The sequence below is a fragment of the Petaurus breviceps genome, unplaced genomic scaffold, assembly GCF_028583685.1.
Source record: "Petaurus breviceps papuanus isolate PSGF00001 unplaced genomic scaffold, PetGlider_PUasm1.0 140, whole genome shotgun sequence".
NCBI classification, from domain to species: domain Eukaryota; kingdom Metazoa; phylum Chordata; class Mammalia; order Diprotodontia; family Petauridae; genus Petaurus; species Petaurus breviceps.
The window spans coordinates 19,718,089-19,730,923 of record NW_027185698.1 but is presented as its reverse complement, the minus strand read 5'-3'; the positions used below and the strand labels follow the sequence as shown (position 1 = coordinate 19,730,923).

General features: G+C 35.3%; 1 protein-coding gene across 3 annotated transcripts in view; it reads right to left on the bottom strand.

Annotated features, from left to right (window-relative positions):
- The window catches only part of ADGRA3 (adhesion G protein-coupled receptor A3), a 154,558-nt gene that overhangs the window by 40,995 nt on the left and 100,728 nt on the right, over positions 1-12,835 (bottom strand). For all 3 annotated transcript variants that reach the window (XM_069069086.1, XM_069069087.1, XM_069069088.1), the window contains 2 exons: positions 9,151-9,312; positions 6,168-6,371 (listed from right to left, as the gene is read on the bottom strand). In XM_069069086.1, the coding sequence (XP_068925187.1) occupies positions 6,168-6,371; positions 9,151-9,312 (366 nt within the window). The remainder of the gene's footprint in view (positions 1-6,167; positions 6,372-9,150; positions 9,313-12,835) is intronic.

Sequence of the window (12,835 nt, the reverse complement as noted above, 5' to 3'; positions counted from 1 at the left end):
GGTGCTGGGGCGGGATAGTTAATGACCTCTTAGTGCTACAGTCTTTCAATCTCTGACTAAAACCTGACTGAGAAAGCAAGGACTGATGCAGAACATGATGGAGGCTGCCATGCAGTAAAAGGAACACTGACTTTAGAAAGTTGAACAACGAGTCACAGGAACAAAGTTCATGTCACCCTCTACTACTTTCTGCCTCTGCCACTTCATCATCAATTAAACTCCATTGATCTCAGCTTCTTCAGCTGTACACGAGCAGGACAGGACTCCCTTTCTAATACTACACTTATGATTTTGTGTTCTCAAAGATACAGCTGTCTGAGCCTTGGAAGGCATGATCACTCTCCAACAGATGCTTCTCTGTATACTTGCCATATACTGATGCAAAGGACTTCTTCAGAGTCCCACACAAAACAGAGGAACAGGAAAAGTCATGAAGGATCTACACTGATCTGTCATAATGAGAACTTGTTCTCTTGATTCTCTTGTTCTCCCTCTTGCAACATATATACTGCTTTAAAAATTAAGTATAATGAGCTGGTCTAAGCACTAGCCCTGAGGCCTGAGCTTTCCCCACTTTCATATGCTGCCTGTATACAACTTCAGAGTGACAGAAAAACTGCTGCTGCCCCTATTAAGGACATTGTAAAGAGTTGCTGTCATCTCTGAAAAAAGATAAACTACCCTATATTCCTGTTATGGTAACATAAAACATGAAATAATACCTGTCCTCAAAGAACTTATAATCTACCTAGGAAAGTTAAATATAAAGATGAACTTTAAAACAAAGCAATGTCATTATATGATTGGTAGATATATAAAGCAGATTGTGTTTTATTGACCATTACTCAATAGAATATGCCTAGATATCTTAAAGGAGATAGGATTTGAGCTGGATCATATAAAAGCAAATATAATTTTACCTACTGGGAGGTAATTAACAGAGATTTTTACCTTAAAGAGTTATATCTGCTAAAAATCTAAATAAAGGTTCAATAAGCATGTAGATACATTCAAGGATAAGAAATATATTTTTTAAATGAGCAATGGTATGGTTTTTTTTGTTTGTTTTTTGCTTTTTGGAGAGCAGTTGGGGTTAAGTGACCTGCCCAAGGTCACATGGCTAGTTTTTTTGTGTTATGTGTCTGAGGACGTATTTGAGCTCAGGCTCTCCTGATTCCAGGGCTGGTGCTCTATTCACTGCACCCTAGCTGCCCATGAGCAATGTTTTCATATGGACATCCTTAACCAATAGGAGAATATGAAAGGTTAATATCATAGGGAGTAAACTATCACAAACTGTACATTCATTCCAATCTGAGACATATCTGCACAAATTTCTAACAATGAAAACTGTAAAGTTTTTATTAAAGATTTAATAGATATTTATCTACTTTCACTATAATAATGACTACAGAGTATATATGGAAAACTAAGACAAATTTTAATTTTAAAAAATTATTATTCTAGGACCTCAGGCATGCTCACATACTTCCCAAACAATGCAGTTTTAATAAGTATATTTAAACACAGATCTGAGTAACTGAAAGGGCTCCAAAAATGAATGCTTTAGTAACAACCAGTGCAATTAAAACAATTTAAAATTCACATGTTGGTATTTAATCAGAGCTTCATAACCACTACAGAGATGCCTGACTTCTAAACTAGGAATACAGATCTTATATATATATTTATCAAGGTGCTTTAGAGTGGTGGACTGAGACTCAAGAGACCTAGTTGGTCCTGGCTCTGTGACTATACCTATGTGATCTAAGGCAAGTCAGAATTTTCCTAAACTTGCAGTTCTTTATCTATAAAATCCACAAGGTCTGGTCCAATTCAGAAATTACTATAAAGTTAGAATGATTTTTTTAAAGAGGAAAATATGCCTACATTATTCGTAATACTAACTTTTATGACATGTTGATTTAACAACATATTACCTCTACTGTACCTGGTTTAAAGGATTAAGTCACAGATACTTCATAATTTATAGGGCAGTCATATGATGCAGCGGATAGAGCACTGAGCCTGGAGTCAAGATGACATAAGTACAAATCTGTACTGAAACACTTGCTAGCTATGTGACCCTGGGTAAGTTACTTAATTCCATCTCAGGGTCCTCATCTATAAAATAAACTGGAGAAGGAAATGGCAAATAACTTCAGTATCTCTGGCAAGAAAACATCAAATGAAGTCATGAAGAGTCACACATGACTAAACAACAAAAACTTTATAAGTGATAAATCAAATTTTGACTGCAAAGAGAACTCTTATCTTTATTAGAAAGAAAATTAGAGAAATTAGAAAGAGAAAAAATAATGTGCATAATCCTCAAACATTGCAATTTATCTTTGCGATGATTTCCCCCCTCCAAATTAGCCTTGATTTCCTAATTATATTTCCTTAAGGGCCCAATAACTCAGTGGCTCTCTCTCCCACGCAACTTTTCCTTATGATGACAAATGGAAAGGATTTCTTGCTCTTCACATCTCTGACCATATTTTTCCTGGATGGACTTTTCTTTTCCTCTTAAAAAGTCTTTCTTGTATCAGCTATTTGTGTACATAACATTTCGTCTCTTACACTGTGAGATAATTATAGTTAGTCTGTAATTGTAACATAGTTATAATTAAAATGAGAATGTTCTTTTCACATCGCAGAGGAATTGCTGAGGAAAACATAAGGAGACTTCTGTTAATATGCAATATAGAAACACAAAGACAACTATGTGTTCAGTATCTCTATGACTACCAAAAAGGTACAGATTAGAGCAATAAATGTTCAGCAAGTATCTTTCAGTGCTATGGAAGATGTCCTAATGTAATGGTAATGGGAATTTGAAGACCTTCCCTGCTTTGAAAAGATACCCTAATCATATGGCGTTTGTGGTGGGAGAAGTTTGCTAAAGAGCAGAGCAGAGCCCACAGGAAGCTGGTTGTCAGTGCAGCTAAAGACTGGAGAGAAGAAAGGACCAATCCAAGGGAGATAGTTAGGCTTGTGAGTAAATGTTGGTTTGTGGGAAGGCTAAAGGATCTGTGGCTCTCTGTGCTGTTGTGGCTTATTAAGTTCTTTGCTGCTATGATGGAATCAGCTTACTGGTTTGGGGATTTGGTTTTCTGTTGTCTGAATAAATGGTTTGCTTCTTTCTTCTATATGGAGAATCTGTTGTATTTTGCAATCAAGCACTATGTTGGTATATTTATAGTAACTGTTGGCACTGTGAATATTGCATTGGTACTACACCTACACAGAATCTGAATAAAATGATTCCCCATATATGTTGAATTTCCTCAGATATCCCTGTGTTCTATTGACATGTACTCACTGCATTAGGTCCCTTAATACTAGAGGATATTTTTAATAAGATCCACAATTCTTTATAGAGATCAGCTCAATAATTCCTACAGAAAAAAAAAATCAAGTTCATAAAGAATACTTACTGTCCATCATGCTAACCAGCAGAATGGGAAGTCGGTTGATCATGCATAAACACTACAATACAAACAATGAGCTGAACCCATAGTGAACCAGAAGGAAGAGAGAATTCTGGATTGCCTAGAAGAATCTATGCTCCTTAAGGAGCATAGATTGGATTTGGCTTTTGTAGTCACAGTGCCTTGGCACAATAAAAGGCACTGAATAAGCATTTTTTTTGACTGAATTTAAGTCTAAGTTCTTTGGGAATAAGGTCTAATACCATCTCTCTCTCTCTCTCTTTTTTTTAAAGGCAGTATTGAAAAATATCTTGTGCTTACTAAGTAAGCACTTTGTTCAAATGAAAAATAAAATATGCAAGGTGATGATTCCCAGATCATCTTTCCCGTACTAAATTCTCTCCAGACCTACAGTTTCATAACTTCAACTAGGTAATGAACAACTAGAATTGTATGTCTTTTCTACATCCTAAATTCAAGATATGCAAAACTGAACTCATTATCTTCCCCCCAAGACTCCCCTCCTAATTTTCTTATTATATCAAGGGCACCATGATTCTCCCAGTCAACCAGGTTCCCAACCTAGCTGTCATACATAATTGTTCACTCTCTCTCACCCCCATATCTAATCAGTTGCCAAGTACTGTCAATTCTACCCTTGTAGCATATCTCACATACCTTATTCTCTCCTCTGACATTACCAACACCTGGCTTAGATCCTCATCACTTCAGATCTGGATTATTTTAAGAACCAGCTGTTTGGTCTCTCTAAGACAAGTGTCTCTCCACTACAATCCATCTTCAATTCGACTGTCAGATGATCTACCCAAAGTTCGGGTGAGGCCATCACCATACATATGCAATAAACTCTAATGGCTTCCTAATCACCTCCAAGATCAAATACATTTTTTTTTGGTTTGGTTTACAATGTTCTTCATAACCAATCCTCATCCTATTCTTTCAATCTTCTTATAGTCTATTCATCCCCACCCAGTCAGCCTAGTTACTCTACAATCTAGTGACACTGCTCTCCTCACTGCTTCTCACACAAGAGACTCGACTTCCCAATTCCATTCATTTTTACTGGCTGTCCTCCATGCCTGAAGTTCTCTCCTTTCTCATCTCCATCTCTGCATTCCCCAGCTTCTTTCAAGTGTTAGGTGAACTTCCACCTTCTTCAGGAAGGCAACTTAATATCAGTGAGCCAACTGAGCCAACTGAATGTTGATGCCTCCCCAATGACCCTGTATATGGATTGTCTGTACAGAACATGGTCCTCCCCATTAGACTAACTCCTTGAGAGCAGGGACTTTTTAAAATTTTTGGCCTCTTTGTATCGCCATCGCTTAGCCCTGGAGCTGGAACATAGTAGCCACTTAACAAATCCTCGGTAACTGACAGAAAAGCCAGACATGAATTTAAAATTTGCTATAGAGAAGGCAAAAAGTAGATAATAAAGTTATATATAATCAACGGTTACCTATCAAAATAAGAAAATAGTTTTCAAAATAGAAAAACACAAGCTATCAAAAGAAAGACATATTAACACTTCTGTTTTTATTCATGCTCAGAATAATTTCCAAATATGTTTACATTTTTTATTTTGAAAGCAAATATTACTAATTCAATTCACTCACTCTAAACTTAAAAGATTTAAGAATTTGATTTCAAGGTTGCTCTAAAAATATACTAAAAACTTAAGAGAGCTTAGAAATTCTGTACTATCCTATACATAATTTTTTAAGTTCTAAGTACTATGGCATGACAACTTACTGATCTTTATAATTATCATTCAAAAATCACTGGATAAAGGACAATAATCAGTGTCTTGACAAAAACGAAAAACTATGCAAATATGCTGACTAGCAAAATTTTAATAATGATAAACTATGAAAGACTTAGCTACTCTGATCAAGACAATGATCCAAGACAATTCTGAAGGAGCCATGATGGAAAAATGTCATTCACATCCAGAGAAAAAGCTAACTCTGCCTTCAGACTGAAGCATTATTTTTTAATTTACTTTGTATTTCTTGCTTTTGATTTTTTTTTGGCAACGTGGCTAATAAGGAAATATATTTTGCATGACTTCACACACATAAGTGATATATTATTTGCCTTTGCAATGGATGAGAGAGGGGTAGGATGAGAATCTGGAACTTTTTTTTTAAATTAACATTAAAAATAAATATATATTTTTTAAAAGAAAATGCCAAAATGTTCATAAGGAAGTTAACTAGACTAAGCTGAATAACATTCCTGTTTCTGTTTTTCCTTGTCACAATAAAGCATGCTTTATTTTCTGAAAATATATGCCCTATTATATAAGTAATAGGGACTGGATCTATGACTTGCAGTGGTATAATTCACTGAGAGGAAACTCCTATTAATGTAGGGCAGCATATTTTCTGCTGCATAAAGTCACAGAGAGCTGCCTAGAGTATTGCAATGTGAAGATGCTTGGCCAGGATCACGCACTGTCCTATATATGCTTAAATACCTTTCCTAATTCAACGAACTGTATCACTTTTACTTCCATTGCTTTTGTTTTTTAGCAGCTCAGCTCCTTTATTGAGGAAGAGTAAGAAGATTCTGCTCTGAGTTTTCCATTGCTTTTTAATTTGGCCCTTTATTTTATTCCTGTCTAATATCTGAAATGATAAAAGCACATTTTAATATTTTTTATCTATAAAGAAAAGTATTAATATGTCTATAAACTATCAGGCATCATACCTTTAGTGCCAGACTTGAAAATGTGTTAGAAACATTACACTTAAAGCTCAGCTGCTTATCTAGATGTCCATCTGGATCTCTTCTTCCATAATCAGTTAGTCCTGTCCGATCAGATGTTGCCACTTTCTGGAACACGGTGCATGTCATTCCAGTGAAGCTGGTAGCCTTGATGACATAAGCTTCCAGAGCAATATTTGGTGAATACTTCAAATTCAACAAATATTAGTTATATAAGGTTAATGTCATGGAAAAATAATGAGATAATCTGGCATATGTAAAACACATGACATTGCACTACATTTTAATAAAATATACTAGGTGTTTAGATAGAACAAAAAACTGGTAGGTAAACATTCCAATTCAATACATGTTGGTTGAATAAATAATCATACTGTAAGATATACACTCAGGAAAATTAAGATAAATTCTTCCCTGATTCCTCCATTGAAAATTACTTTGCATTTCTTTATCAGCACCAATGTTGCTTCCTGACGCAGGTTAAGTTCCTTTATGGCAGGGACTTTTCCTTTCTATTGCTAATATTTCACATAGTACCTTGCACCTGTTAGGGGCCTAATAATTACTTGCTACATCACAGAATAAGATACCTATTGCTGTGTCTCTGAAGTCTCTTCCAGTAACAGAGATCCAGTGATGGATCTCAAAGTCATTCAATCTAACTTTTCATACCCAATTAAGTATCTTAACCAGAAAGAAAGTAATTGTTTTGCCTCAGTGTTTTACTGAATAAGACATAAGTAATAATCCCAACTCCAAAACTGTCTCCACGCTAGCTGGTAGGGAGATCAAGTAGTGGAAGTAAATGAACAAATCAGATACAGATAAATAACCAAGATGGTAGTTGCCCACCCAAGTTTTAGAAGTGGCTCAACAGTGAAATTGCAAGCTTTGGGCTATAAAATATACACCTTGTCAATACAACTACCATAATGACCTGGCTTTATAAGACACCCCCCACCCCCAGATAAGGCTATAAAAATGATAGCCTAATGGATCTTCCACATTTGGCAAAAAGGCATAATCTATATCTGTGATTTTAGTGATATAAGGAACTCCTCTCAATGCAAATCAGCAACTTCTTTATCACAGAGTTGCTTGCCTAACACATTGAGAAAATAAGTAACTTGTGCCCAGGATTAGACAGAGAGTATTTGTCAGAGGCCAGAATGCAATACAGGTCTGACTCTGAAGCCTGCTCTTTAGCCACCATATCATGTGGCCTTCCTCAACAAGAAGCATTTATTGAGCACTAATTTTGTACACGGTACTGTGTAAAGTGCTAGAGGTATTACAAATTTATACAAAAGAGGATCCCTCTTTTCAAAGACCTTATATACTGTGAGAAAACATATACGAATATTTGTGAAATGAGGCAGTGTAGTGCCCTAAATGATACAAACTAAGTTTAACAGAATTCCTGGAGAAGGGACCTCTTGTGTTTACAGCAATCAGGAAAGGCATCATGGAAGATATACTTATATCTTCCTTGAAGATATAAGTCCTTAAAGAATAAGCAAAATTGTGACAGATATTCTAGGTAGAGGCAGTGATTGGGGAAAAGGCGTAAGAGGCTAGAAAGCACAATCCAGGCATAAGCAATAGTAAGTAGTCCAGATTTATCATATCAAAGAGATCATACGAGAGATTGGTGGGGATCAAAATAGAAACTATTAAGTGATAAGGAGTCAGAATGTGGAAGGACTCAAAAGCTAAATTAAGAATTTCATTTAGTATGTGATCAAGAGAAGGTTATCACAGACAAGGAAACTGAGGCCCAGAAAGGCTATATGAAATGCCCATAGATATATAGCTAGTTAGCAGCAGAGCCTGGATTGGACCTAAGAATTACTAAATTCTTAACCATTGTTCAGTCTCACAAGGCTGTGTGATATAACATAAAAATGGTAAAATACTTCTGGTCATGTACAAAAATATTAAAGGAGCATCAGTTTACATTTTAAGAAAAACCATCTAAACAAGGTTTAGAAGATAATATAACAATTTATGATTCAAAAAAGAAATAGAAATCTTTGAACATTGCTTCAAGTTAATATTCCAATGTGTTATAGGAATTTTAAAAAATGCTGACCATTATCAGAAATGAGACTGAATTTTTTTTTAATTCCCTTGTGAAGCATGAAGATGTATCCAAACCTATAATAAACATAAATAATTCTAGTCAGTTGACCCCAAGAAATCTGTAATTTCATTGGCAGTCTATAGGAGGACAGTTTTAAAATAACAAGATTCCTACAGAGTCCAAGAGGGCTAAAAAGACCCGACTAATTAAGTTCAGAGGTAAACATAAATAAAATAAGTATTTATTAACCAAATTGAAGACTAGAGAACAGAAGGCAAACAAGGAAATCTGACAAAGGTAAATAAAGGACAAAGAAAAAGAATTATTACTTTATACAATGGCTATCATAACTATGAAACTCTAAGATAAAATATAAGTTAAAATTGTAGATCAAGAGTTAGTTGAAGAAAAGTTTCAAAAAACATCATATATGAGATATTGGATCCATAATGCCCTCTTGAATATTATGTGATGAAGGTCTGAGGAACTAGGATGCACAACAGATCCCAAACCATCTGAACCTTGTCTTGGAAGGTTTTCATGCCTTCTCACAAACCAAACCTTTGATATAGCTACTGAATACTGAGATGGTTATAATAGTATAGCCATAGATTCACTATGGCAATGTTAATGTTTTTAATTAAGTTTAAGAAAAACACTTGAAACACATTAAGATACAGAATCACACAAATCAGGAATTATGGATACTTTTGTAGTGCCATTAATCATTTTATTCCAATGCAAAACAGACTTAAAAAAAATCTTTTCTCAAAAATTCAACTCAAAATTGTAAAAATAAAGTCTATTCACACAAGAGTGACAAATGATTTTTAGGTTTATGATTTAATTTAAAAAAAAGTGTGATATAACATTTACACTTACAGTTGAATATACATGGGCTCCATTTGCCAATCTGTATGCAGCAATTTGCTGTAAGCACTGAACAATTCTACTGCAAGCTTTTCCTTCTCTCTGAGCAAGCCACAAAACACGCTCATCAGCCAACATGATGTTGCTTGCAATATCTACCATCACGTCACCAAGCTAGAAAGAAAAAAAAATCATTAAAACTAATGTAAAATACATTACTGCATTCATTTAGAAGAAATGGACTTAAAAGATATTGTAGTTCTAAAGTTGGCTACAAAAATCCAAAGCTTTTTGTTCTCAATACGAACATTATAACACAATAGTTACAAGTTACTCACACAATGGAAGAATAGCTGTTTTAAAAATGCAAACTGTTACTGTTAATTTTTATGCCACTAGAAAAAATGATTTCTCTGCCATATATGCTGTCAGTGTTTGTAATGGTAATGTAATTTTGAATTTGAAGATCCCTTTGTGTTCGCAAAAGTAGCAGGTACTTAGCACTTAGTAACTGATCAAGTCTCTGTTGGGGAACAGAAGGTATGGACTCTTGTCTCCTGTTACTGATGTAACAGGAAGGCGTTGGCTGAAAAGGCTGTGTGTATATAAGAAAAGCCCCAGAGAGGCACAGTCAGAATTTTTTGAGACCAGGATCTGGTGTCAGAGCAGCTACAGAAGAGAGAATGAAGAACTGAGCCAGAATTTCCTGAGAACTTGTGGTGGTGGAGCTTCTTCTGAACAGAAGCCCAGGAGCCTAGGTGACTGAAGCATGACCAGGATGCTGAGACTTTGTTTGTTTGTGGCTTGAATTCCCTGGAGCACAAATGGTGTAGGATCTGACATGGACCAGACCCTGTGAATGCCAGTATGGAGCAGGACCTGCCCAGAGAGCTGGTCAAGAAACTGGGAGCTGTCTACGTGAACCCAGGTGACAGTCTGGTGAATCCAGGTAGAATCTGGGACCATGGAAAGGGATCCAGGGAATCTGAGAACTGGCCCCAAGTCAAGATGAAAAGACCTCTCCTTGGGTAGTGAGTAATTATGGAATGATAGTTTACTAGTGACCTAAGGGGTGGAGGGTTTTGTGTATGATACTTAGTGATTGGTTGATAAACAAGTGACTGATTGAGTTAATCAAGACTTTGCCCCAAGAGTGGAAGACTTTGCTGAATAAGTGACTGATTGAGTTAACTTAAGAGTGCCCTATGTGTGAGACTTTGACTATTGTACTTTGAGACTATATTATGATCTTATATTGTGATTTTCTGTGATGCTTTGCCCCATGAGTGGAAGACTTTAACTATTGTACTTTGAGAACTTGTAATACTGTGAATACTGTACCTTGATTTTCTGTGAAAGTTTTGCTTTGATTTGTTATGGAATAGAATGACCACTATATTGTGTAATCAGAACCTTAAAAGCTGTTCACAGTAGCATTCTTCTGGAAAGCTGCTTGTGCCTGACATTAAAGTGTTACACAGAAAGGGACAGATGGGAAGATATAATTTTTTTTAGCCTGTCTATAAACTTAAATTACTAGTTTAGGTGTTTGTCATTTGTTTTTAAAGATCAATGACATCACAAAGTTGGGGTAAAAGAATAGATGATGGGTGATGTCTAGAATTGTACATGAATTGGATTTAAATGAGGCATAGCTGTACAAAATCATCAACCTCACTCTTTTTTCCAGAGTCATCAAAGTCCCCTGGCAAGAGAAGTCAATATGTCCAAGATGCAGTGGATGACCTTGGTGTCTTCAATGTCTGACCAAACTCTAAGCACTCCACACAGTGCATATTCAGCCACTTTCATAGCCTTTGGATCAAATTATTCTCATCTGCCCATTCTGCTTGAAGAAGTCCTCACATTCCTGGGGTAAACATCCCCCTAACTCACTGATTTGATGGACAATCAGTTACCCTCAACCTGGCTTATTACATCTACAAAGATGGTTTTTACCATGGTGTGGTCACTGGGCATGCTTTACATTCTTGGAACTACAGGTAAGAATTGGCTTACAAGAGCACACCAAAGGTAGATAAGCAACCCTGAAAAGGCCTTGGCAGTCCCTCAGTACCAGAGGTGCTAGTCTTTCCTGAAAGCCCTGTACATTAAATGTGATAGGTACTATGAGTATAGGAACTGAATTCTCAATCATATTTATATTCTAACTAAAAATGAGGAAGTTAATTTCATCTTGCAGAAATAAAGACAGTTCAAAGGCTCTCATGTGAAAGTATATTGCAGTGTTGTTAACATATCTAAAGGCAACATGGAATGTAATTTTATGAGGCTTCATACTGAAGTGCTCATGAAGAATATTTATTTTTTTTAAAAGATCATCATGAAGATGTAGTTTATGTGACATTTATCATTGAAGATGAAGATGAGAAGGAAGATAAATTATATCAGGAACTTGACAAGACTCTCCAGATAAAAGTAATATACAGTTTAATATTCAATGACTTCAATGCAAACCTTAGAGGATGTTACTGAAAAATAATGGGGAAAAATAGTGCAAAATATGACTCAAAAATTAGAAAAGAGTTTGTAGACCACAGAGATCTTATTCAATGACTATATACATAAGAGTAATTTCTGAATCATATGTGATGGTCATATATGATGGTCAATTTTTGACCATCAAATAGTTAGAGCAAAACTCAAAATCAATACCAAATGAGAAAAATGAAAAAGAGAAAATAAGAAACATAATTTGGTCAACTCCACCTTAACCTTTTTAAATAGATTATTCATGATAAAAAACAATAGTGAATGAAGACGAAAGTGACAAAGACAGACTGTCACCATTTCCTGATGAACTTGAACAGGTAGATGAGTCACCATAAGAAAGAAACCAAAAAAGCTTAGAAACTTCCTTAGTCAGGAAAAATCTGTAAAGTATATTTTACCACTGGGCCAATCTCTTGTATTTCCTGATCTCCATAAACTCATCTTTCTGCAAGATGAAATTAATTTGTAAAAAAAATAAAATTAATTAAATCTGTAACTTATGCCTTCTTAGACCATTTCCTATCACTCCATTCTGGACTCCACCATACCAGGTGACTTTCTTCATATTCTCAACACTTGACACAGTGACTGGCACATGGAAGGTGGTCTGTACCTTCATGTACAATTAATAAATGTTAACTGACTCTGACTTTTAAGGAGGCAGATATAGGAGCAAAGAGCAACAGAGGTTTAGCATATAAACTCATTTATAAAACTTATGAAAGAATTCTATGAGCAATATTACCTTATAAAACATCTAGAAGCAATTCAAGAAAAAAAAACTTGCTAAGAAAGGAAGCAATTTTAGTAAGATACCCAAATAACCCAGATTATCTCAGGAGCATTTATAGATAAAACTAGGAGAAGGTCAACATAAATGGAAAAGGTTTGTCTTTCTATAACAAGCTATTTTCTCCATCAATCACAGTAGTGCCACAATTTTGGTGTCTATTAACCTTGACATACTACATAAGAAAAAAATGGCACTGGGGAAAAAAAAAAGGATAAAGCACTGTGCTGAAGATGACACAATTTTCAGTTTGGGGAGAAATTGGAGAGAAGGACAATGAATAATTAGAAGAAAAAAATACATGAGTATATGTACCACTAAAAAAAAGTGATCAAAATGCCACAAAAATTTGTTACTGAAATTAAAAGATGAGAACAGGGAAGTTTTTCACAA